The sequence below is a fragment of the Aquarana catesbeiana genome, linkage group LG10 (assembly GCF_042186555.1).
Source record: "Aquarana catesbeiana isolate 2022-GZ linkage group LG10, ASM4218655v1, whole genome shotgun sequence".
Taxonomy (NCBI): Eukaryota; Metazoa; Chordata; class Amphibia; order Anura; family Ranidae; genus Aquarana; species Aquarana catesbeiana.
In genome coordinates, this window is record NC_133333.1 from 132531897 (window position 1) to 132556007 (window position 24111).

Below are 24111 nucleotides of genomic sequence, written 5' to 3' on the forward strand. Positions count from 1 at the left end.
GAAAAAAACATAAAAAGTAAACTAATACAGCCACCACATCTAAGGTTTTTTAAGCTGCAATATATTATTATTTTGCTTTTGGGTTTAATACCGATTTAATTGTTGGTCCCACCTGACTTGTGAATTTGAGAATGATGAGACCACCCTGTGTTTTTTTTCCATTTATTTTTGGGAATCCCCGGACCTCATTATATCTACAGGTTTTTAACAAGTAAAGCCATTGTAGTTCAGAGTCTGCAAGGTGCCTCATTCACATTATTGCTTGAGAAAGTTGTACAAAAAATATGTCTAAATTCACATACAGTATATTGCAAAACTGAGTACACCCCTCACATTTTTACTAAATATTTTATTATATCTTTTCATGTGACACCACTGAAGAAATAACACTTTACATTGTAGCAAAGTAGTGAGTGTACAGCTTGTATAACAGTATACATTTGCTGCCCCTTCAAAATAACTCAACACACAGCCATTAATGTCTGAACAGCTTCAACAAAAGTGAGTACACCCCTAAGTGAAAATGTCAAAACTGGGCCCAATTAGCCATTTTCCCTCCCCGGTGCCATGTGACTCATTAGTGTTACAAGGTCTCGGGTGTGAATGGGGAGCAGGTGTGTTAAATTTTTTTTTTTTTTTTTGCGTTGATACATTTATTCTCATATTCATACAGGAAGTGTCGGAGGTGAGTTGTGCGCAGGCGCTGCGTTCTCGTAGATGAGTGTAAAGTGCTGTCATGTTGTCATCCTCGGGAGAGTCCGGGATGGAAAGTCCTATAAAGTCTCTTGTGATTAGCTGGGGACGGAGGTGAAGATTCTCAGGCCGTGCATAGACTTTATCTCTTCCTGTAATGCCTCGTTGATCATGTGATGTTGTTGGACGATTCGTTTCTCCCGGAAATCTTCACTTTCCACATGAATCTCGTACATCAATCCGCATCCGCCTGAAATGTCCACAACACGAACGTGAGCCACCCGGGGGAATCGATCCTTCACCACCTGAGCGATCCTCCGTTCTCCCTCCGTCCTCCCCGACACCGAACGACGGACATCGAACATCACACCTGCCCAGCTCCTCAGTAGTTCTCGGGCCGCCCTCATTTCTTCTCTCCAGGTGTGTTAAATTTGGTGTTATCGCTCTCTCTCTCATACTGGTCACTGGAAGTTCAACATGGCACCTCATGGCAAAGAACTCTCTGAGGATCTGAAAAAAAGAATTGTTGCTCTACATAAAGATGGCCTAGGCTAAAAGAAGATGGCCAAGACCCTGATACTGAGCTGCAGCATGGTGGCCAAGACCATACAGCGGTTTAACAGGACAGGTTCCACTGAGAACAGGCCTTGCCATGATCGACCAAAGAAGTTGAGTGCACATGCTCAGCTTCATATCCAGAGGCTGTCTTTGGGAAATAGACGTATGAGTGCTGCCAACATTGCTGCAGAGGTTGAAGGAGTGGGGGGTCAGCCTGTCAGTGCTCAGACCATACGTCACACACTGCATCAAATTGGTCTGCATGGCTGTCATCCCAGAAGGAAGCCTCTTCTAAAGATGATGCACAAGAAAGCTCGCAAAAAGTTTGCTGAGGACAAGCAGACTAAGGACATGGATTACTGGAACCACGATTTGTGGTCTGAGACCAAGATAAACGTATTTGGTTCAGATGGTGTCAAGCTTGTGTGGCGACAACCAGGTGAGGAGTACAAAGACAAGTGTGTCTTGCCTACAGTCAAGCATGGAGGTCATGGTCTGGGGCTACATGAGTGCTGCCATCACTGGGGAGCTACAGTTCATTGAGGGAACCATGAATGCAAACATACTTTCACTGTACTGTGACATACTGAAGCCAAGAATGATCCCCTACCTTTGGAGACTGGGCCGCAGGGCAGTATTCCAACATGATGATCCCAAACACACCTCCAAGATGAGGTGATTGACTGGCCAAGCATGTCTCCAGACCTAAACCCTACTGAGCATCTATGGGGCATCCTGAAACGGAAGCTGGAGGAGCTCAAGGTCTTTAACATTCATCAGCTCCGTGATGTCATCATGGAGGAGTGGAAGAGGACTCCAGTGGCAACCTGTGAAGCTCTGGTGAACTCCATGCCCAAGAGGGTTAAGGTAGTGCTGGAAAATAATGGTGGCCACACAAAATATTGACACTTTGGGCCAAATTTGGACACTTTCACTTAGGGGTGGGCTCACTTTTGTTGCCAGCGGTTTAGACATTAATGGCTGTGTGTTGAGTTATTTTGAGGGGACAGCAAATTTACACTGTTATACAAGCTGTACACTCACTACTTTACATTGTAGCAAAGTGTCATATCTTCAGTGTTGTCACATGAAAAAATATAATAAAAAATTTACAAAAATGTGAGGGGTGTACTCACTTTTGTGCGATACTATATCAACTGACACGTCTGTTGGTGCTGGTAGATTAATCAATAACTATTATACAGTACACTAAACTTCTAATTACTCTTTCTTGCTCTCTCTTTATCTCAATTTGCTTCTTAGCCGCTAACTAATTGTCTTTTGTCTACGCGACAGACATACGGGTGACCGTGTAGTGGCAACATTGGGTGATGGCACACTTGCAATATTTAGTAGAAATGCAGGTAAGTTCTTGTGTGTGAATGACCTTTTTGTTATTTTCCTTTATTATTCTATGTGGAGAGTTTTATCTTTACAGTCTAAGGAAGCCACAAAAAACACATGCAATAATACAATGGTCTTGTATATAAAAGAGTCTAAGGAAAGCACCCTCCCTTTTATATTTCTAGCACAGCAAGGGGCAGGGAAGGGCAGAGTCAGGTTGCTTTGGGTGTTAAGAATGCTCTTTCCCTCATATGGCATTATGTGACAAGCAGAAAAGAAAAAGGTAATAACAGGCTTTGTCTGCAAGAATTTACAGCATAAAGAGAGTTATAAATCTAAAATCTATTTGGCAATGATTCAATCTATGAGTGCAGTCTGGTCATCTGGCAACCTTGCAACAGTTTAGTGTTGCTCAGAGGATAACAGAACACCCAGACTACAACCATATACACACAAAAAAACTGGGCAAAAAAAATCACAACCACACAACCGAACCTATTGCATACGACTTGGGACTTGATCTTGCTTTTTCGGTTAACCACCATAAAATATCACCATAAAGGCATTGGGGGAGAAAATAGGAAGGCAAGTGCCTATTTTGTACAGAGAATCAGACTTATACATATATACCTTAAAGTGTCAGTAAACTCAGTGCCACTTGTTTCTATCTATCATACAGAAATCATTCACTGTAACCATCAGTCTATAATTCACGTTGCAATATTATGTCCAAATACCTTATTTCCATTGCCTTATACCACAGTTATGTGACATTTTGATATTTGCTCCTTACTGCACTGTGAGATCAATGGGTGGAGCAAGCATGAAGCCTCTGACATAGTTTGCAGATGTCACTGCAGGAAGTCTACTTTGTGTAATAAAAAAAATTTGAATTTAAAAGTAAATGACTAAATAAACCATGTCAAGTTCATTATTGTGTATCATCAGATCCTCTGTAGCCACTGCCGCTCTACAGGGGTCGATCTGTCGATCGGCTTATGCTGAACAGACCTGTTGAAAAAATGCCACTTGATCAGCGGTCGCAGCTAATAGCTGCAGTGCTGATCTGTGTTTTCTGACAGCGTTGGAGTCCCTCTGCTGTCAGAATGCAGGAGGAAAGATTCCCCCACCCACCTTGATTGTGTGATTGGGGGAATCGGTTCAGTTTTTTCCGTTTAGCTCGCTGGCTTAATGAAAAAAATTAAAGCATGTATATCCAGCTTTGGAGCGAAGCTCCCTGGAAGAGCTGCTGCCAATCAACTTCCCGGGAGCCACCCCACAAGCCTCTGCCTAGTGTGTCATATAAGGGGGCGGGGGAGGAGACTCTGTCAATAATCCCTGCTAGAGCCTCCCCTCAATCTGACACTGTCAGGTGGGGCGGAGAGGAGGGGGTGGAGCTTCAGACAACCTGCTGAAGCCGTCCCGCAAGTCAATGAAATGAGCCACGTGGATTGGCTTCCAGAGGTTAAAGGAGAAAGTGAACTTCTTCCTTACAAGGATCTTCCAGGGCATGTGCAGTGAGAGTAGCAATGGAAGGTGCAGAAGATTGAATCAGTATAGGGAAGTCAGATGTAACAGCAGGATCAACCAGTTATTTATTAAAATTCCAAACATGAATGATGCAAAGGTTCTGAATCCAGGGAGAGACCATACTTTAAAGCGGAGTTCCACCCACATTTTGAACTCCTCACAATCCAGCAGTAATGTGGGCACTATTAACGAACTGGCATATCATTTTTTTTTACTGTATCACTTACTTTAGTAATTCTTTATTATATTTTTCCTGCTTCACAGCCGCGCACGTCATTTCCGGCTTTGCAATGTCTCCTGGGAGATGCGTGTCATCAATCCCAGGAGACAACTGAGATCACCGGGCCGTAGCATTGCGTTATTTCGAAACCAGAAATGGCACGATGCAATGCATCGGCCAGATAACATTCTTTCGCTTCACAGTGTGTATACTGTGTGAGTGTGAGAGATCTGAAGGTGCATGCTGGGTAGCCAGCAGCACCATATCCCGGAAGAGACTCCTAGTGGGCTTCACATGCCCACATGAAGATGGAAGTGCTCTGCAGAGCTGAAAACAAACATGAGTAATATCAAAATATGGGAATTGAGCAGCAAATTTATAAATCGCACGCATTAAAGTATTTAACCAAGTCTAGCAGAACGGATTACCTATAAAAATAAAATAAAAATCCGCTTTAATATGTAATGACACCAAAAAAAATGTGGGTTTAATGACACTTTAAATTTTGCAGAGGTTATTGTTGACTCTTTCAGCAGTAATAAGTAATGCATTTCATCAGCTAGGAACTGGGATTTGGACAATCCAAAAGTTGTAGACTTGGGCAGACCTCAGCAGTCCATTCGCTGTTCTGTGTCTGTACGAGGAGAGGTGTGGTGTGGCTACAGGAATCGGATATATGTTGTGGATCCACGCACTGCCAAAGTGAAGGTAATTTTTTTTTCTCATGCAGTAGTACAGTTAATGCTTTTAAAGGTGAAATAAAACATATAATTGTCTTTAAATACAGCATTTTTATTGTGCTTGTTTTTTTTAGCAATGGTTTGAAGCAACTCCTCGCCCTGAAAGCCAAGTTCGGCATATTGCAGCAGCAGGGGATGGTGTTTGGGTGTCTGTGCGGCTTGATTCTATTTTGCGTATGTTTCATGCCCAGACAGGACAACCTTTACAGGAGCTGGAACTGGAGCCATTTATACAAAGAATGCTGGGTGAGGGCATGCTTATACACAATATTCATATTTGTTGTCTGCAAGGAAGTCTGTGCTACCTTGATGTCACTGAGCTCTGACGGTACTCATCTTGACAGTTAGTTGTATCCCAATTATTTATGGTGAATACACTTTGAAAGGATATGAAAACATTAAAGAATGATGCAGCAACTTTGTAAACATCAGCCTTTGCTTAGTTAGCCTAAACATGTCTTCTGCATGAGCTGCGCAGTGTTCAAATCGGTCAAAAAAGGTTAAACTATGAGCTTAAAGTGATATGAAAGGTTTGTTTAAAAAAAAAATACTTACCTGCTCTGTGCAGTGGTTTTACATAGAGCAGCCCCAGTCTTCTTCTTCTTGGGTCCCCCGCCGGTGCTCCTGGCTCCTCCCCCTTGACCAGTGCCCCCAATAGCAAGCCGCTTTTTATAGGGGCACTGGTGCGTGCCCGCTACCGAGCCCTGCTCTATGTGTCCATAAGTCACATAGAGCCAGGGCTCGGCCCCGCCCTCGATAACTACTCATTGGTCCACTGGCTGTGATTGACAGGGAAACCTGGGGCAACTGATGCTCTCGTGCATATCGCTTTATCGAGAGGGGGCTCAGGTGAGTATTAGGGGTGTCTATGTGGGGAAGCAGCACACAGAAGGTTTTTTACCTTCATGCATAAAATGCAAGAAGGTAAAAAAACTTCAGACTTTACAACCACTTTAATTTTGCATAGAAAATATTGCAATAATGGACAATTTGTAAGACATAAATTGGGCTCATTTAGAAATAAAACCTTTAGAGAATTGAGAGAAATATATATTTGTAGACTGTAAACATTACAAGATTATTTGGTGTTAATGAAAACACTGCATGTATTATGCTTCAATACATTTACCCTATAATGGTTAAATATATCCAACCCCAAAACAATCTTTCTAGTTACAAAGTGGAATAATCTTTTTACTACATCAAAAGAGTGGAAAGGATACATTTTGGCTGAAAGAATTTCAGCAAGTTTCTCAACACAATGCTGCTTAACCCAAACCTGTCCAATACAGTATGGCAACTTCACATGCAAAAAAGTTACTGAGCTCTGGGGAGGCCCCAGACGTGGATGCATAGTAAGAATGTGTCAGCTTTGAAGTCAGAGTTCTGGTGCCCCCTTCCACAATACTCAGTGAAATGACTGACTTTCTGACTAATTAAGTGATTAGTGCAAGGACACACATGCACAACCCTGATTTTGTAACCTGAATTAGACATCTGTATATTACTCGTGCATAAATCATGGGTTTATGGTGCAATACAGAAGATGAAACAAAGGTATGACAGTGCCTTGAGGTTGCTTTTAATCAAATAATACAGTCTGACCTTTGATTGGCTTCTGTCTAAATTGGCCCTAGTATATGAATGTGAGTTAGGGACCTTAGATTGTAAGCTCCTTGAGGGTAGGGACTGATGTGAATGTACAATGTATATGTAAAGCGCTGCGTAAATTGACGGCGCTATATAAGTACCTTAAATAAAAATAACTAAAGCTCTTCTGTTCTGTGATAGCAGAAATATTGCCGAGTGCAATCCAGCCAAAAGCATAACTTTTTTTTTGCCTGCGTTGGCAATACACAGAAAGATCATTTGCATTTTTTTTTATATCTACCTAGTGGTGATAAATGGGGAGTATTCGGAATGGTCAGGGGTGGATAGTGGGGTCCTCCACGGTTCTGTGCTGGGACCAATCCTGTTTAGTTTGTTCATAAACGACCTGGAGGATGGGATAAACAGTTCAATCTCTGTATTTGCAGACGATACTAAGCTAAGCAGGGCAATAACTTCTCCGCAGGATGTGGAAACCTTGCAAAGATCTGAACAAATTAATGGGGTGGGCAAATACATGGCAAATGAGGTTCAATGTAGAAAAATGTAAAATGATGCATTTGGGTGGCAAAAATATGAATGCAATCTATACACTGGGGGGAGAACCTCTGGGGAATCTAGGATGGAAAAGGACCTGGGGGCCTCGTAGATGATAGGCTCAGCAAAGGCATGCAATGCCAAGCTGCTGCTAACAAAGCAAACAGACTATTGGCATGCATTAAAAAGGGGATCAACTCCAGAGATAAAATGATAATTCTCCCGCTCTACAAGACTCTGGTCCGGCCGCACCTAGATTATGCTGTCCAGTTCTGGGCACCAATCCTCAGGAAGAATGCACTGGAAATGGAGCGAGTACAAAGAAGGGCAACAAAGCTAATAAAGGGTCTGGAGGATATTAGTTATGAGGAAAGGTTGCAAGCACAGTACTTATTCTCTCTGGAGAAGAGACGCTTGAGAGGGGATATGATTTCAATATACAAATACCATACTGGTGACCCCACAATAGGGATAAAACTTTTTTGCGGAAGGGAGTTTAACAACTCATGGCCACTTCTAAAATTAGAAGAAAAGAGGTTTAACCTTAAACTACGTAGAGGGTTCTTTACTGTAAGAGCGGCAAGGATGTGAAATTCCCTTCCACGGGCAGTGGTCTCAGCGGGGGGGCATTGATAGTTTCAAGAAACGATTAGATAAGCACCTGAACGACCGCAACATACAGGGATATGTAATATAATACTGACACATAATCACACACATAGGTCGGACTTGATAGACTTGTGTCTTTTTTTCAACCTCACCTACTATGTAACTATGTAACCTGATGGTTATCCTGACATAAAGGAACATATTTATAAAGCAGTGAATGTTACTTTCACTAAACATTCATTATTTGTGAATCAATCACTGTCAAATTAAAACACATGCACAAGGAAGCTTTGCCTACTTTTATGTTTGCTCAATGTGAGATTCTCTGCTTTATAGATATGCCCCATTATGTCAGGTTTAGGTAAAAGGCAAATCTCTCTTTGGAGTGGACAAATGATCTGTCTGTGTATGGCCAACCCAAGTAGAAAAAGTGATATGCTTTTCAACTGGAATGGACTGGGTAGTAAAGGTAAAGGTAATTTTATTACCATCTCTGTGGGGGGAAAGTTATACTCCCATATTATTTGATTTAGACACCAAGTGGTGCTGTTATTCGTGTATGTGACATAATATAATGGTAGGTTTATTTTAACAGTGAGAGACAGAATAACAACAAAAATATCCAGAAGAACGCATTTCAAAAAAGTTATAAATTGATTTGCATTTGAGTGAGATAAGTATTTGATTCGATTTCTGGCTCCCAGGTGTCTTCTATACAGGTAACGAGCTGAGATTAGGAACACTTAGGGTCGGTTCACACATGGGCAACACGACTTTAGCGCGACTTTGTACCGCGACTTCAACGCGGCTTCAGCGCGACTTTAGCGCGACTTCAACGCGACTTTGGCAAATTACGAGGCGACTTGAAGTCGCCTCCATGACAGGCGACTTCGCCTGTGGCCAATCACCTCTCTGGGAGGGAGGGGGGAGGGAGGGGTTTTCTCTGCAAAGTCGCTTGAGAGATCCGACTTGCAGGCGACTTACATTGAGTTGAATGGGTACAAGTCGCCTACAAGTCGGATAGAAGTAGTACAGGAACCTTTTCTGAAGTCGGAGCGACTTCAGTAGTGTCAATTAAGACGCTCCCATTGCCTACCATGATAATCTAAATGCAAAGCGACTTGGGGCGACTTGGGGCGACTTGAGGGCGTACAAGTCGGATCCCAAGTCGCCCCAGTGTGAACCGACCCTTAGGACTGCTCCTAATCTCAGCTTGTTACCTGTATAAAAGACACCTGTCCACAGAAGCAATCAATCAGATTCCAATTTCTCCACCATGGCCAAGGCCCAAGAGCTGTCCAAGGATGTCAGGGATAAGATTGTAGACCTACACAAGGCTGGAATGGGCTACAAGACCATCGCCAAGCAGCTTGGTGATTGGGTGACAACAGTTAGTAAGATTATTCGCAAATGGAAGTAACACAAAATAACTGTCAATCTCCCTCGGTCTGGGGCCCCATGCAAAATCTCAATGGATCATTGCTTGGAGTTTCAATTATCATGAGAACGGTGAGGAATCGGCCCAAAACTACACGGGAGAATCTTATCAATGATCTCAAGGCAGCTGGGACCATAGTCACCAAGAAAATAATTGGTAACACATTACGCTGTGAAGGACTGAAATTCTACAGCACCCGCAAGGTCCCCCTGCTCAAGAAAGCACATGTACAGGCCTGTCTGAAGTTTGCTAATGAACATTTGAATGATTCAGAGGAGAACTGTATGAAAGTGTTGTGGTCAGATGAGACAAAAATCGAGCTCTTTGGCATCAACTCAACTCACCATGTTTGGAGGAGGAGGAATGCTGCCTATGATCCCAAGAACACCGTCCCCACCGTCAAACATGGAGGTAGAAACATTATGCTTTGGGGGTGTTTTTCTGCTAAGGGGACAGGACAACTTGAACCGCATCAAAGATACGATGGGGAACTTCCTTCCCTCAGCCAGGGTATTGAAAACGGGTCGTTGATGGGTATGCAAGCATGACAATGACCTACAACACACGACCAAGGCAACAAAGGAGTGGCTCAAGAAGAAGCACATTAAGGTTCTGGAGTGGCTTAGCCAGTCTCCAGACCTTAATCCCTTAGAATCCCTTATGTGAAGGGAGCTTAAGTAACTGTACAAGCTGCAGTTAGGTTTCACCTCAGCTGTCTGCAGCCTCCTGACCGCTTCTGCTGTGATTAATCATCGCAGAAGCCGATCTGTGGTTGGCGAGTATTGGATGTCCGCCGGCCCCTGCTAATCATCGGTAAAACACACAGAACAGATCGAGTTAGCAAGTGTTGGCCTCGAAACCTTAATGACTTGGAGAGGATCTGCAAAGAGGAGTGTGACAAAATCCCTCCTGAGATGTGTGCAAACCTGGTGGCCAACTACAAGAAACGCCTCACCTCTTATTGCCAACAAGGTTTTTGCCACCAAGTACTAAGTCATGTTTTGCGAAGGAGTCAAATATGTATTTCACTCATTAAATGCAAATCAATTGATAACTTTTTTGAAATGCGTTTTTCTGGATTTTTTTTGTTGTTCTGTCTCTTACTGTTTAAATAAACCTACCATTAAAGTTTTAGGCTGATCATTTCTTTGGCAGTTGGCAAACGTACAAAATCAGCAGGGGATCAAATATTTTTTTTCTCACTGTAAGTGGGAAATGCACAGCAAAGGTTACAGTGAGTGGAAGAGATTTGCCTGAAGAACTTCACAACTCTAGCCATTGTTGGTGGAACTGAATAAGGTGCTTGTATAGGTTTACAGTCTCACCATCTAGTTTTAAATTGTGGAGCTTTGTATAAAATTAAGCATTGTACATCTTGTATTTGTAACAGGTCCCAGCAGCTTTGGCATGTCTATGGCACAAGTCTCTGCACTGTCAGTATTCTCTGGTCGTCTGTGGGTCGGGACTGCCTTCGGGGTAGTTGTCAGCATTCCATTTTGTAAAGGTAAGAATTCATTGATATGCTTGGTGGGTAATCAAAAGCCTAGTTTTAAATTTGTTTAAAGAATGACTAGACAAGCATATGAACAAAGAGAACAAAGGTTATTGAAGAAGTAGGTAAGTAAGGCCCGGTTCACACTGATGCGCTGTGATTTTGTTCAGTTTTTTGTCCTTTGTGAGGTGTGAATTTACCGTGATTTTACCACGAATTTCAGGAGTTGGACATAGCTGCAATTGATATTCTAGCCAATGGAATCATAATGTAAAAAAAAAAATGTTGTTAACTTCCTGTGTACTTCCTGGTTTTTGTGGAGAGTAGTGTGGTGGAATTCGCACATATGTGAACCATCAGTGCGATTCAAGAACGATTTACATTGATGTCTATGGAGACTAAATTCGCAATGCAATGCAGTAAACTTGCACAAGACCCTTTTTTTAATCCCATCGCATTCGTAGAGGAATCGCAACGCATGTATGTGAACGACCGTCATTGAAAACAATGACTTTAGGGATGACATGCGAATTTAAAGTGTTTTTGACGCATCGAGTTCGTCATGAACTCGCATCAGTGTGAAGTAGGCCTAACTGCACAAGCTGCAGTAAGGTTTTACCTCAGAGCTGTCTAAAACCTCCCGACACTGACATGTAAACAGCAACGTGCTCTTAATTGCAGTTGGCATATACTGTAAAGGCCCTTTCACACGGGCTTTCCGACCAGGTCCACCTGTCAGTTTTTCAGCTCTATTCACCTCTATGGAGCGGCGGATGTCAGCGATGACAGGTCCGCTGACACCCGCTGCTATCCAATCCAATGCTGTCTGCCAAATCCAGACAGATAGTGACCTTATTTTCCATCCGTCCATGGGACCAGATGAAAACGGACAGGTGGTCCGTGATCATCCGACCTCCCCATAGAGGAGAGCGGGACTCTGACAAGTCTGTCTCAGCACAGTGAGCAGAGATGGATCTGTCATCTGCCTGCTCAGCGGGGATCAGTGGATCAATCCTCCTCTGAGCAAAAGGGGTCTGTCAAATGGACAAGCCCGTGTGAAGGGAGTCTTAAGTGGGATCATTCTGGTTTCCCCCATCAGCCTGGATTTGCCTTTATAGGGAGCTCAGGCATTGTATTAGGTAATTAAAGAGGTGGGCTTGTACAGTCATCACCATCAGGGAGTGAGTAAAATCCAGGAAGCTCTGGCCAGTTCTGTGCTGAGAACTAATGCTGTTAGTTACTTGTGTGTTACTTAATCTTGGTCACAGGTTTCCTTTAAAAGAACCCGTCACCTATTTTAAAGTTTTTTAAAAAGAGTAACTAGTAAGGCTACACATCATTAGGGGTCAAAAGTGCAGAAAAGCCGGCAGGTGAAGTGTCACCTCTGCTTTCTATAACCAGTTCCAGACTGCCCTATAGCAGATTTACTGCTACAGGGTGGCCCTCCTGTGCAGGACTGCATATATACGCAATTCTGTACTTCCGCCTTCAGGGGGCGCACCGCTTCTGCTGTGATTAATCACAGCAGAAGCCGATCTGCAGGTGCCGGGCACTGGATGTCCGCCGGCACCCGCCAATCGTCGGTAAAACACACAGAGCAGAGCTCTGTCAAAATTTACAAAAGTAAATTTTGTGTTCCTGCAAAGCAGGGAATAAAATCCATCCCTTCCCATAGTAAAAGCAGCGCACACATGTGACAGAAACACTGGTTAAGCACACATTCAACCCTTTGATTGCTCTTACATGTTTAACCCCTTCCCAGCCAGTGTCATTTGTACAATGACAGTGCATATTTCTTTCTCGAACATCACGGGACACAGAGCCACAGTAATTACTGATGGGTTATATAGGTATCACTGGTGATTGGACACTGGCACACCCTATCAGGAAGTTCAACCCCCTATATAATCCCTCCCCTTGCAGGGATACCTCAGTTTTTTCGCCAGTGTCTTAGGTGATGGACGTGTAAAGATGTCCTGTGCTGAGCTCCAAAGGGAATATCCTAAGATCCTATACTGGGGCAAGCCAGGCGAACCAGATCCATTCAAAGTGTCTTTTCATGGCCGAATTTAATGGTACCCGGGCCTCATGTCCGAAGAAACGAGGTTTTACCCGTAATGCTTCTCTTTTTAGAGAGCTGGACCCCGCAGATCAGAAAATGGCTTTAAACTTCCTAATTTCTGGTGAGGTGCTTTACGGTCCCAGAACTGTTGGATCCCCCTACTGATGGGGGCCCCAGTCTCTGACGGTTTTTTCAAATGGAGCCCACCGTGAGAGGTGAAGATTGGGTCTGTGTAAACAGCACCCTGCGGCTGGATAAGGTAAGAGGAGATTCCACAGAATTTTTGAGTTCTAGTGGCTTTTCTCCTTTAAGGTAAATGCATGCTATGCCTATTGTGACCACCGGGGGCTGCCAAGAGCACAAACCTACACATGCTGACTCTGTCTCAGGTGTTGTAATCGCTGTTTATGTCCCAGCGTCTCAAGCAGGCTGCAAGCAGGTAAGGTGGAAAGGGGGATTTCTCATGTTTGAATGTTCCCCCCCAGGCTAGAGAGGGGCCACAGGGGTCTAGAAAGTGGTTATACCACCCGGGCTCTGCGGCCTAATGGCCACCATCTCTCAAGATAGCCGTTCAGGCAGATCTTGTTACCAGCCTCCCTCCCTCCCCCCGCCCCAATCCCCAGCCTTTCTCCGGAAGCATGACAGGAGAGTCGGCAGCGCGGGAAGCGCTCGTTTTTTTTTTCAAAACTCGAGGGGGGGGGGGGCGGTAGAGGAGGGGGCGGGACGTCAGCACAGAGTGCTTAGACTCCCACTTAGGCCAGCTGCAGGCTATTAAAGGCACTCTGTACAGGTGCACTCAGCCTTCTGAGAGACACAGAGCTGACGGTCGAATGTAAGGTGGGACACAGGCATTCTCCTAGGCAGCATTTACTGAAGTAACACCAGACTGAGCATTGGGTAGCAAGGCTTTTAGCCATACTACATCGCTCAGCGGGCAGTGTTCATTTGTATACCTCACACCTTGTTGCTTTGCACTATGGGTAGAAGAGGTTCAAGCATCCCAGGAACCAGAGACACTAGGGGATCTCGTTCAGGTTCTGAGGGCCCCCTGTCGGCAGCATCCTCCCCCCCTAAAGATGGGCCAGGGACGGCTAGCCAGGGAGAGCCATCGGGGTCAGGGGCTACACCTGCTTCTGGCACTTCAGCCCCTGTATATATTACACAGGAGGTTTTTTCCTCAACCATTAATGGTCTAGAGGAAAGATTAATGGCCGTGATTACGTCTTCACTCAGTGGAAGAAAACGCACTAGGCTTTCCTCTGTTCCCCAAGACCCTCAGACAGAGGAGCTCTGGGATAAAGGAGATGAATCCCTTTCGGAGGATCGGGATGGGATGGATGATTCCTCTTCGGAGGATTCAGGTGGAGAGGGACCCTCTGCGACTTCCCAAGAGGAGAAAGTCTTAGTGCAGATCCTCACTGGATTGGTCCGCTCCACATTTAAGTTGCCCATACCTGAAACTGCTAAAGAATCCTTCTGCTTTGGGGTCACTGAAACCTTTCCAAGCAGCACATGCTTTTCCTGTTCATACTTTACTTGAAAAGCTTATTTATTCTGAGTGGGATCACCCAGACAAACGTTTTTTTCCGCCGAGAAAGTTTTCAACACTTTATCCGATGGAAGAAAAGTTTATTAAAATGTGGGGAATACCGGCTATTGATGCTGCCATTTCCTCCGTAAATAATAGCCTGACTTGTCCTGTAGACAATGCTCAGATGCTCAGGGATCCTGTAGATAAAAGGATGGAATCCCTATTGAAGGATGTTTTCTCCTTAGCAGGATCAGTGGCCCAACCTGCAGTAGCAGCAATTGGAGTCTGTCAATACTTAAGAGACCATGTTAAGCAGGTCATCAAAGTATTACCTGAACAGCAGGCCCAGGGGTTTGCTAACCTTCCAGCGGCCTTATGCTTTGTGGTTGACGCCATTAGAGATTCTATCGTGCAAACCTCCCGTCTTTCACTGGGGTTGGTGCATATACGTAGAATCCTATGGTTGAAAAATTGGTCAGCCGAAGCACCATGTAAGAAGCTACTGGCTGGGTTTCCATTTCGTGGTGCAAGGTTGTTTGGAGAGGACTTGGATAACTATATCAAGAGAATCTCTTGTGGGAAAAGCACTCTCTTACCTGTCAAGAAGAAGAGTAAGCGTCCCTCTTTCAAACGGACTCTTTCCCCAGCGCCGGGGGCTTCAGCCTCCAGGCAGTCTCGACGGCCGCCTCCATCGGGGTCCAGAGACAAGAGTCAACCCCAGGGACAAAAGAAGTCCTGGGGAAAGAAGCCTACTAGGCAAAACATTAAGACCTCTGCATGAGGGGGCGCCCCCGCTCACTCGAGTGGGGGGAAGACTGCGACAGTTCTCAGAGCTCTGGCAGGAGGACTTCCAGGACAGATGGGTAATCTCCACGGTAACCTTAGGGTACAAGCTGGAGTTTCAGGAATTCCCCTCTCCTCGGTTCCTCAGATCAAATGTTCCCAGAGACCCAGAGAAGAAGCAGTCGCTCCTTCTAGCGTTAGAGCGACTTTTGTCGCAGGAGGTCATTATGATAGTTCCCGCAAAGGACCAGGGATTGGGCTTCTATTCCAACCTTTTTACGGTCCAAAAGCCAAATGGGGATGTCAGGCCCATTCTGGACTTAAGGGATCTGAACCGATTCCTAAGGATTCAATCCTTCCGCATGGAATCAATTTGAACAGTAGTTCCCACCCTGCAGGGAGGAGAATTTCTGGCATCAATAGACATCAGAGATGCATATCTGCATATGCCCATTTTTCCTGCTCATCAGAAGTTTCTGCGCTTCGAGGTAGGAGGGTGCCATTTCCAGTTTGTGGCTCTACCTTTCGGGATAGCCACTGCACCTCGAGTGTTCACAAAGATCTTGGCTCCTCCTCTGGCCAGATTAAGGGCTCAGGGTATAGCTGTCATAGCATACCTAGACGACCTGCTCTTGATAGACCGGTCGATAGCCTCTTTGAATGGAAACTTGAGGACCACAGTCGGGTATCTAGAACACTTGGGTTGGATCCTCAACTTGGAAAAGTCTTTCCTAAAACCAGTAAGAAGACTGGAGTATTTAGGTCTGATTATAGATACAAGCCAGGAGAAAATATTTCTACCCCAGGCAAAGATCACTGCTTTGAGAGAGCTGATTCTGACAGTAAGGACCAAGAAGGGTCCCTCAGTCCGCCTTTGTATGAAGCTACTAGGGAAGATGGTGTCTTCATTCGAAGCAGTTCCCTATGCTCAGTTTCACTCAAGAATGCTGCAACACAGTATTCTGTCGACCTGGAACAAGAAGGTTCAGGCATTAGACTTTCCGATGTACCTGTCGCATGCGGTGCGTCAGAGCCTCAATTGGTGGCTCATACCCGAAAACCTGCAGAAGGGGAAATCCTTTCTACCGGTTACCTGGACGGTGGTAACAACAGATGCCAGTCTGTCAGGTTGGGGAGCAGTTCTGTAACAGGCTGTGGTCCAAGGGGTATGGTCCAAGACAGAGAGGACCTTACCCATCAACATTCTGGAGATCCGGGCGATACATCTAGCTCTAAAAGCCTGGACTATCAGGCTACAGGGTTGTCCGGTCAGGATCCAGTCCGACAATGCCACAGCAGTGGCTTATGTCAATCATCAGGGAGGCACCCGGAGCCGAGCTGCTCAAAAAGAGGTGAACCAGATCTTAGTCTGGGCAGAGATGCATGTGCCATGCATATCGGCAGTTTTCATCCCGGGAATAGAAAATTGGCAGGCGGACTATCTAAGTCGCCAGCAGTTACTTCCAGGGGAATGGTCTCTGCATCCCGACGTCTTTTGGGCCATATGCCAAAGATGGGGGGTTCCAGATGTAGATCTCTTTGCATCCTGATTCAACAAAAAGATAGACAGATTTGTGGCAAGGACAAAAGATCCTCTTGCATGCGGGACGGATGCGTTGGTGATTCCGTGGCATCGGTTCTCACTGATTTACGCATTCCCGCCTATTCTGCTACTACCACGACTCCTTCGCAGGATCAGGCAGGAAAGGAAGTCGGTACTTCTGGTGGCCCCCGCTTGGCCCAGAAGGACTTGGTATGCAGAAATAGTAAGGATGACGGTGGGTTCCCCGTGGACCCTACCGGTACGCCCAGACCTGTTATCTCAAGGTCCAGTGTTCCATCCTGCCTTACAAACGCTAAATTTGACGGTTTGGCTATTGAGACCCACGTTCTGAAGAGTCGTGGGCTCTCAGGTCCTGTCATATCTACCTTGATTAATGCAAGGAAGCCAGCTTCCAGGATGATTTATCATAGAGTCTGGAAGGCTTATATAACCTGGTGTGAATCCAGAGGTTGGCATCCCAGGAAATATGTCATAGGTAGAATCCTTGATTTTCTACAGATGGGATTAGAGATGAAGCTGGCCTTGAGTACCATCAAGGGCCAGGTTTCTGCTTTATCAGTATTATTTCAGCGGCCACTTGCTTCGCATTCTTTGGTCCGAAACTTTATGCAGGGGGTGATGCGTCTTAATCCTCCGGTTAAAGCGCCCCTAAACCCCTGGGACTTGAATTTGGTCCTGGCTGTGTTACAGAAACAGCCTTTTGAACCAATAAGTCAGATTCCTTTGGTCTTGTTGACAAGGAAATTAATTTTTCTGGTGGCCATCTCTTCTGCTAGAAGAGTATCAGAATTAGCAGCTCTTTCCTGTAAGGAGCCTTATTTGATTATACACAAGGATAGAGTGGTACTACGCCCTCATCCTAGTTTTTTACCGAAGGTGGTTTCTGATTTTCATTTAAACCAAGACATTGTTCTACCTTCCTTTTTTCCAGATCCCTGTTCTCCGGAAGAGAGATCTCTACATTCGTTGGATGTAGTAAGAGCAGTTAAGGCCTATCTAGGGGCAACTACTCAGATCCGCAAGACGGATGTTTTGTTTGTGCTGCCAGAGGGTCCCAATAGAGGACAAGCAGCGTCAAAAGCTACCATTTCTAAATTAATTCGACAGTTGATCATTCAAGCTTACGGTTTGAAACAGAAGATTCCTCCGTTTCAGATCAGGGCACATTCCACAAGGTCTATTGGTGCTTCTTGGGCAGTGCATCACCGGGCCTCTATGGCTCAAATCTGCAAGGCCGCAACCTGGTCTTCAGTTCATACATTCACCAGATTCTATCAGATGGATGTGAGAAGGCATGAGGATATCGCCTTTGGGCGTAGTGTGCTGCAGGCAGCGGTACAGGGTCCTCAGGTCTGATTGCACCCTACTTGGTCGTGGTTCCCCCCCCTCAGGTAGCATTGCTCTGGGACATCCCATCAGTAATTACTGTGGCTCTGTGTCCTGTGATGTTCGAGAAAGAAAATAGGATTTTTTAAAACAGCTTACCTGTAAAATCCTTTTCTTTCGAAGGACATCACGGGACACAGAGGTCCCGCCCCTCTTCTAATACACTATATTGCTTGGCTACAAAACTGAGGTATCCCTGCAAGGGGAGGGATTATATAGGGGGTTGAACTTCCTGATAGGGTGTGCCAGTGTCCAATCACCAGTGATACCTATATAACCCATCAGTAATTACTGTGGCTCTGTGTCCCGTGATGTCCTTCGAAAGAAAAGGATTTTACAGGTAAGCTGTTTTAAAAAATCCTATTTTTTTAGCGCTGATCACTGTATTAGTGTCACTGATTCCCACAAAGTGTCAGATTGTCCACCGCAATATCGCAGTCCCGCTATAAATCGCTGATCACCACCATTACTAGTATAAAAAAAATAATATCCCATAGTTTGTAGACGCCATAACGTTCATGTAAACTAGTGGTTCTCAATCTGTCCTCAATTACTCCAAACAGGCCATGTTTTGGTGATTTCTCTTAGATAAAATTGCTGTCCAAAATACCAAGCCATTGACTCTGATTTAAAGCACCTGTGCAAGATAAAGGAAAACCTGAAAACATGGTCTGTTGGAGGTACTTAAGGAGAAGGTTGAGAACCACTGGTGTAAATCATCAATATACACTTATTGGGATTTTTTTACCAAAAATATGTAGCAGAATACATATTGGCCTACATTTCTGAAGAAATTTGATTTTTTATTTTTTTTTTGTATTGGATGTGTTCTATAGCAGAAAGTAAAAAATACATTTTTTTTTTCAAAATTGTTGGTCTTTTGTTTATAGTGCAAAAAGTAAAAGACGCAGAGGTGATCAAATACCACCAAAAGAAAGCTCTATTTGTGGGGGAAAAAAATGACAAATTTTATTTGGGTACAGCGTTTCATGTCCGTGCAAATGTCAGTTAAAGTAACTGCTTTATCGAAAAAAAATGGCCTGTTCATGAAGGGGGGTAAATCTTCCAGAGGTCAAGTGGTTAATAATGTTAAAGTGATTGTAAATTCTTGTTTTAAAAAAATATAATAAAATACATAACAAACATGTTATACTTACCTCCTCTGTGCAGTTTGGTTTTGCACAGAGCAGCTCAGATCCTCCTCTTCTCGGGTCCCTTTTTGCTGCTCCTGGCCCCTCCTTCCTATCGAGTGCCCCCACAGTCAGCAGCTTGCTATGGGGGAACTAGAGCCAAGTCATAGCTCTGTGTGTCCATTCAGACACGGAGCCCCGGCCCGCCTCCTCTCTCCCCTGATGGCTGACTGACTTTGATTGACAGCCTTGGGATCCAATGGCGCTGCTGCTGTGTCTCAGCCAATCAGGACGAGTGCCCCGGAACGGAGAGAGATGGGGATCAGGTAAGTAATTAGGGGGTGCTGGGGAGGCTGCTACACACAAAGGGTTTTTTATCTTATTGCAGAGAATGCATTAAGATAAAAAACCTGCTTTGCAACTCCTTTAAAAGCCAAGTTCACCTTCTGAAAAAAAAATGCACTTTTTTTGCATATAAAACATTGTGCATTTATGATTGTGCACGATATACTCAGCAGGTTCCTTAGAAAAACAATCAGCAGTCACTTGAGAGCAGGGAAGTACAATGACTATTAGAGCACTCACCAGCAACCTTCTGGTATATTGAGAACTACAAGTCGTCAGTTAACGGCTAACGGTACTCTAGTCTGTTATTTCACATGAAACTGTGAATAAATGACATGGCCATGTGGGCGGAGCCCCGCACAGCTGCGCTGTTTTTAAACTGATTGTAAAGTCTTGTTTTTTTTCCTATAAAAAATAACAAACATGTTATACTTACCTGCTCTTTTGCAGTGGATTTGCACAGAGCAGCCCAGATCCTCCTCTTCTCAGGTCCCTCTTCTGTGCTCCTGGTCCCTCCCTCCTGTTGAGTGCCCCCATAGCAAGCAGCTTGCTGTGGGGGCACCCGAGCTGAGTCACAGCTTCCTGTGTCCATTCAGACACAGAGCCCTGACCTGGCCCCGCCCCCTTTCTCTCCTGATTGGCTAGATGACTTTGATTAATAACAGCAGCAGCACATGGAATGTTTTTTATCTTAATGCATAAAGATAAAAACCTTCTGCCTTTACAACCCCTTTAAATTGTTATAGTGGGTGTCGGGAGAGGATCCTCTGCCTGCTGTCACAATAAGAGGGGGATCGGGGAGAAGGTGGAGATGCTAGAACATGTTACATGCATCACCCAAAAAACAGGTGGAACATGTAACATGTTGTTTCATAGGTGAACTTATCCTTTTAAATTGATGGATGGTGGAGGAGCAGTGTGCATCCTTAATAGTTTGTGTTAAATGTACTTTTTTTTTTTTTTTTTTTATTTACTTTTTAGCAATTAGGTTAACCTATATGCTACAGCAGTTTCCCAATTTGATTCATTTCATTTTGACAAAGTCATCTACTGCTAAAAATGGTTGAGCAGGGATATGTGATGTGATATCACTCCATTTGCGGCAGCACACACACATGCTGGGTTCATGGTGGTGCACTTGAGGCAGGATGTGAATGCGACTGTACCTTAGTTCTGGGCTGAGCATACGGCTATTGTAGTTTTTCTTGAACATTTTTTAAGCTATACTAAAACTGTGGATCTCTTTCCTTGGTTTCTGTATGATGGAGTTTGTTTACCACCTGTGAGATGTGAGCAAACCTGCATGATTTTAACAAGCGCCATCTGACCTCTAATCCTAAGTGGGTCATATCTGGTGAGTCCAATTCCATCTGTTTCCACCTGTGTGATTTCTCTGGGAATAAAAGAGACACTTATCTGGCACAGTGTGTGGCGTGAGAACACTGGTTTTTGGAGAAGAGATTTATGATATTACACTGTTTATCTGAACACTTCTATGTTTGCTGTGTGTACACAGGGACTGTGAACTTTGTGAATAGTTTTTTGTGCACATCTATGGCATTGCACTGTTTTATCTGTTTTGAATTTTCTACAGGTTTGGGGTTTTTTTTCATTACTTATTTGCACATTTAGCAATATGTGTATTTGGTTGGGGGCGTGACCGGATGTGGGTGTGAGCGGTGGTATGTGTGCTCTCTCCCTGCTCCAGCTCCTATGCTGCCATCCCCAACAGATTAACCCAGCTCTGAGTACTTTGGTGCTTTTTTTACTTGCCCTGTTGGCCCTTTGTCCTCTCTGGCGGGGACGCGGTGTGGCCGGCTGGAGATCGTGGAGAGTGTGGGAGACCGGCCTTGACGGCGGTTCACTGTGCGGCTGGACCAAACCCGGGCTGCTCGCATCTGACTCGTCTGGTTACCCGGCAACGGCCCGTGTTCTTGCGAGAGTCGGGAGGATTCCGCGGGACCCAGTGGGGAGATTGGCGTCGGCCTTGGCAGATACATCGCGCGGTGAAGGCCAGGAGTCCTGAGGGGGAGACACTGGATGGGAGTGATCTAGGGCGAGTACGCTGTCTATTAGCCCTGGCCCCTGGAAGAATCAAGCGGTAACAGCGGTAGAACTGTGATATTTATAAACTGCTGTACTGCGCTGTGAATGCTTAACAGGCAAGCCAGGGGAGCGTAAAAACTCTAATAATTAGCGACGTTTTAACCTGCCAAGGAACTTTCTGACATTTTTCTTTATATATTACCTTGCACTGCTGCATAGTTGTAACATGACCAGGAAAAAAGGGGAGGAACAGCTCCAGCATCCCCGGGAGAGTTCATCAGCCCAGACCACCCGCTCATCTAAAGAGAAGGGGAACCAAGCAGCATCTGCAATGGCAGCGGCAGCCAAGTTAGAGAGGTATGCACACACTCCCTCACATTCTCCAGCTAAGGCTAACCAGCCGCCCCATGAGAAGACACAGTTGGGATGCACTGGGGAAAGAAAGAGCCTAAGCAAAATGCCACTAACACTGCCAGCTAACATTAAAACAGCGAATAAAAAAAGCCCTGAGAGGGACCCCCTGAAAAAAAACGAAGCCACCCCTGATTTAATGGCAATTAGTGAATCTGAGTCCACACTAAAAGAGGTATTGTGTGCAGTTAACTCTTGTAGGGGATCACTGAGTGATCTGTGTGATCAGTTAAGGGGCTTCAAGGAAGAGCTGCGTTCCATAAGTCAAGAACTACAAAAAGCTGTGGAGAGGACCTCCATTTTGGAGGAGAGGCTAAGTCAAGTTGAAGACATTTTACATCCAATGCAGCAAGAGTTTAAAATAATGCAAACCCAGCTAGACGCAAAAAAATCTAAAATGGACGAAATGGAAAATAGGCTGCGCAGATACAATGTGAAGGTAATGGGCCTCCCAGAGAGAAGCGAGGGTTCCTGTTCTGAAGCGTTTATGGAAAAGTGGCTTAGAGAGGTTTTTGGGACTGAGACATTTTCGCATCTTTTTGCCATTGAGAGGGCGCATAGAGTGCCCACCAGGATTATTTCACCAGGAAGTCGCCCTAGACCACTGATCATGAAGCTGTTCAGCTACAAAGATAAGGTGACACTGATGCAAAAATCCAGAGAAAAGGGGAACATCTTCTACAATGGAGCCGGAATTTCACTGTATCCCGACTATTCTCCGGACTTGCAAAAGAGAGGGGCAGGATTTGTGGATATTAAGTGTAGTTTACGGACCCACAAAATTCCATACGCATTGTTGTACCCAGCGCGTTTGCGCATAGAGGCCTTGGGGGCAACACATTTTTTTTATTCTGTTGGTGGGGTCACAAAGTGGCTCGAAGATAACAAAAAGAACTTTTAGAGCTGGAGTACAAAGAGTTTGAATTATTAGATGCTTAACGAGGCTGTTTTTTTTTTTTTTTTTTTTTTTATGGCAGTGAGGGCTGGAGGGGGAGGGGTTGGTTGGTGAAAGTTTTCAATGAGAGATGGTAAATGGTTGTGGGTTGGTGTTTTTTTGGTAATACTGTGGCACGAGATTTGGGTTAAGGGAAAGAGGGGAGGGCAAGTAAGGAAGGTCAAGGGAAATGACCTACTGTCTGGTTGGGTGCAGGAGTATTGGATGGAATGGGTTGAAGGGGTTAGAAGGGTCACAAGGTATGTCCCCAGGGTTGGCCAAGACAGGCAAGGGGGGAGGGGGAGGGGTCACTTAAGGGAAAGGGTGTAATCGAGATTTGAGTAATAATAAAGGGTTACACTGTATTGGAACAAGGGATGGGGAGAGAAAAAAAATGGCACATAGATATTTGAGTCACTTATTTACATTAAAAAATAGTAAAGTAAACCTAGAAGGCAATGGGAGACGGGAAAGAGGGAGCAGGGGTTCCCATTTCTTGTTCTCCCCTTCTCTTCTCACAGTAATGGCACTGATTGTTGTTTTGGAAGTCACAGTTGATTTAAAACAAATGATACGTTGCCTGGCAAAAAGACAGGAACACTCGATAGGTTGGATCTGGCATAAGGGTTGTTTGTGCTCTCAGCTAATTAAGACAGTTTTTTTTCAGTTTTTTTTCTTGCACTGGTTGCTCTTTCTTTTTTTTTCTTATCATTGTTTTTCTTTGTTAAATGCTGCTTAGAACAGTAGGAATAAGCTCATGGAACATTAGGGGTATGGGTGACCCTATCAAAAAAGCCACTGTATTTTCAGAATTGGAATCCCACGGTACCGAACAGATATGTTTGCAGGAAACACACCTGACCAACGAGTCTAAATCATTAATTAGGAACAAGAAATTTCAAGTACAATTTCATTCAGTGTACTCCTCTTATTCAAGGGGAATGAGTATATTGGTTAAAAAAGGGGTGGTGTTTTCCTGCAGGGATGTCAGGATTGACACATTGGGTTGTTACATTTTTTTGCATTGTTTTATAGAGGGTAAACCATTTGTTATAGCAAACTTGTATATTCCTCCCCCATTTAAGCTGGAGATCCTGTACCGCTTGCTAGAGTATGTGGAGGATAAAGCCGACACCCCGGTTATAGTGTT

General features: G+C 44.6%; 1 protein-coding gene across 2 annotated transcripts in view; it reads left to right on the plus strand.

Moving 5' to 3' along the window:
- The window catches only part of LOC141110901 (C-Jun-amino-terminal kinase-interacting protein 3-like), a 218447-nt gene that overhangs the window by 165806 nt on the left and 28530 nt on the right, over window positions 1–24111 (plus strand). For both annotated transcript variants that reach the window (XM_073602675.1, XM_073602676.1), the window contains 4 exons: window positions 2548–2615; window positions 4905–5053; window positions 5160–5331; window positions 10668–10781. In XM_073602675.1, coding sequence (XP_073458776.1) covers window positions 2548–2615; window positions 4905–5053; window positions 5160–5331; window positions 10668–10781 — 503 coding nt within the window. The remainder of the gene's footprint in view (window positions 1–2547; window positions 2616–4904; window positions 5054–5159; window positions 5332–10667; window positions 10782–24111) is intronic.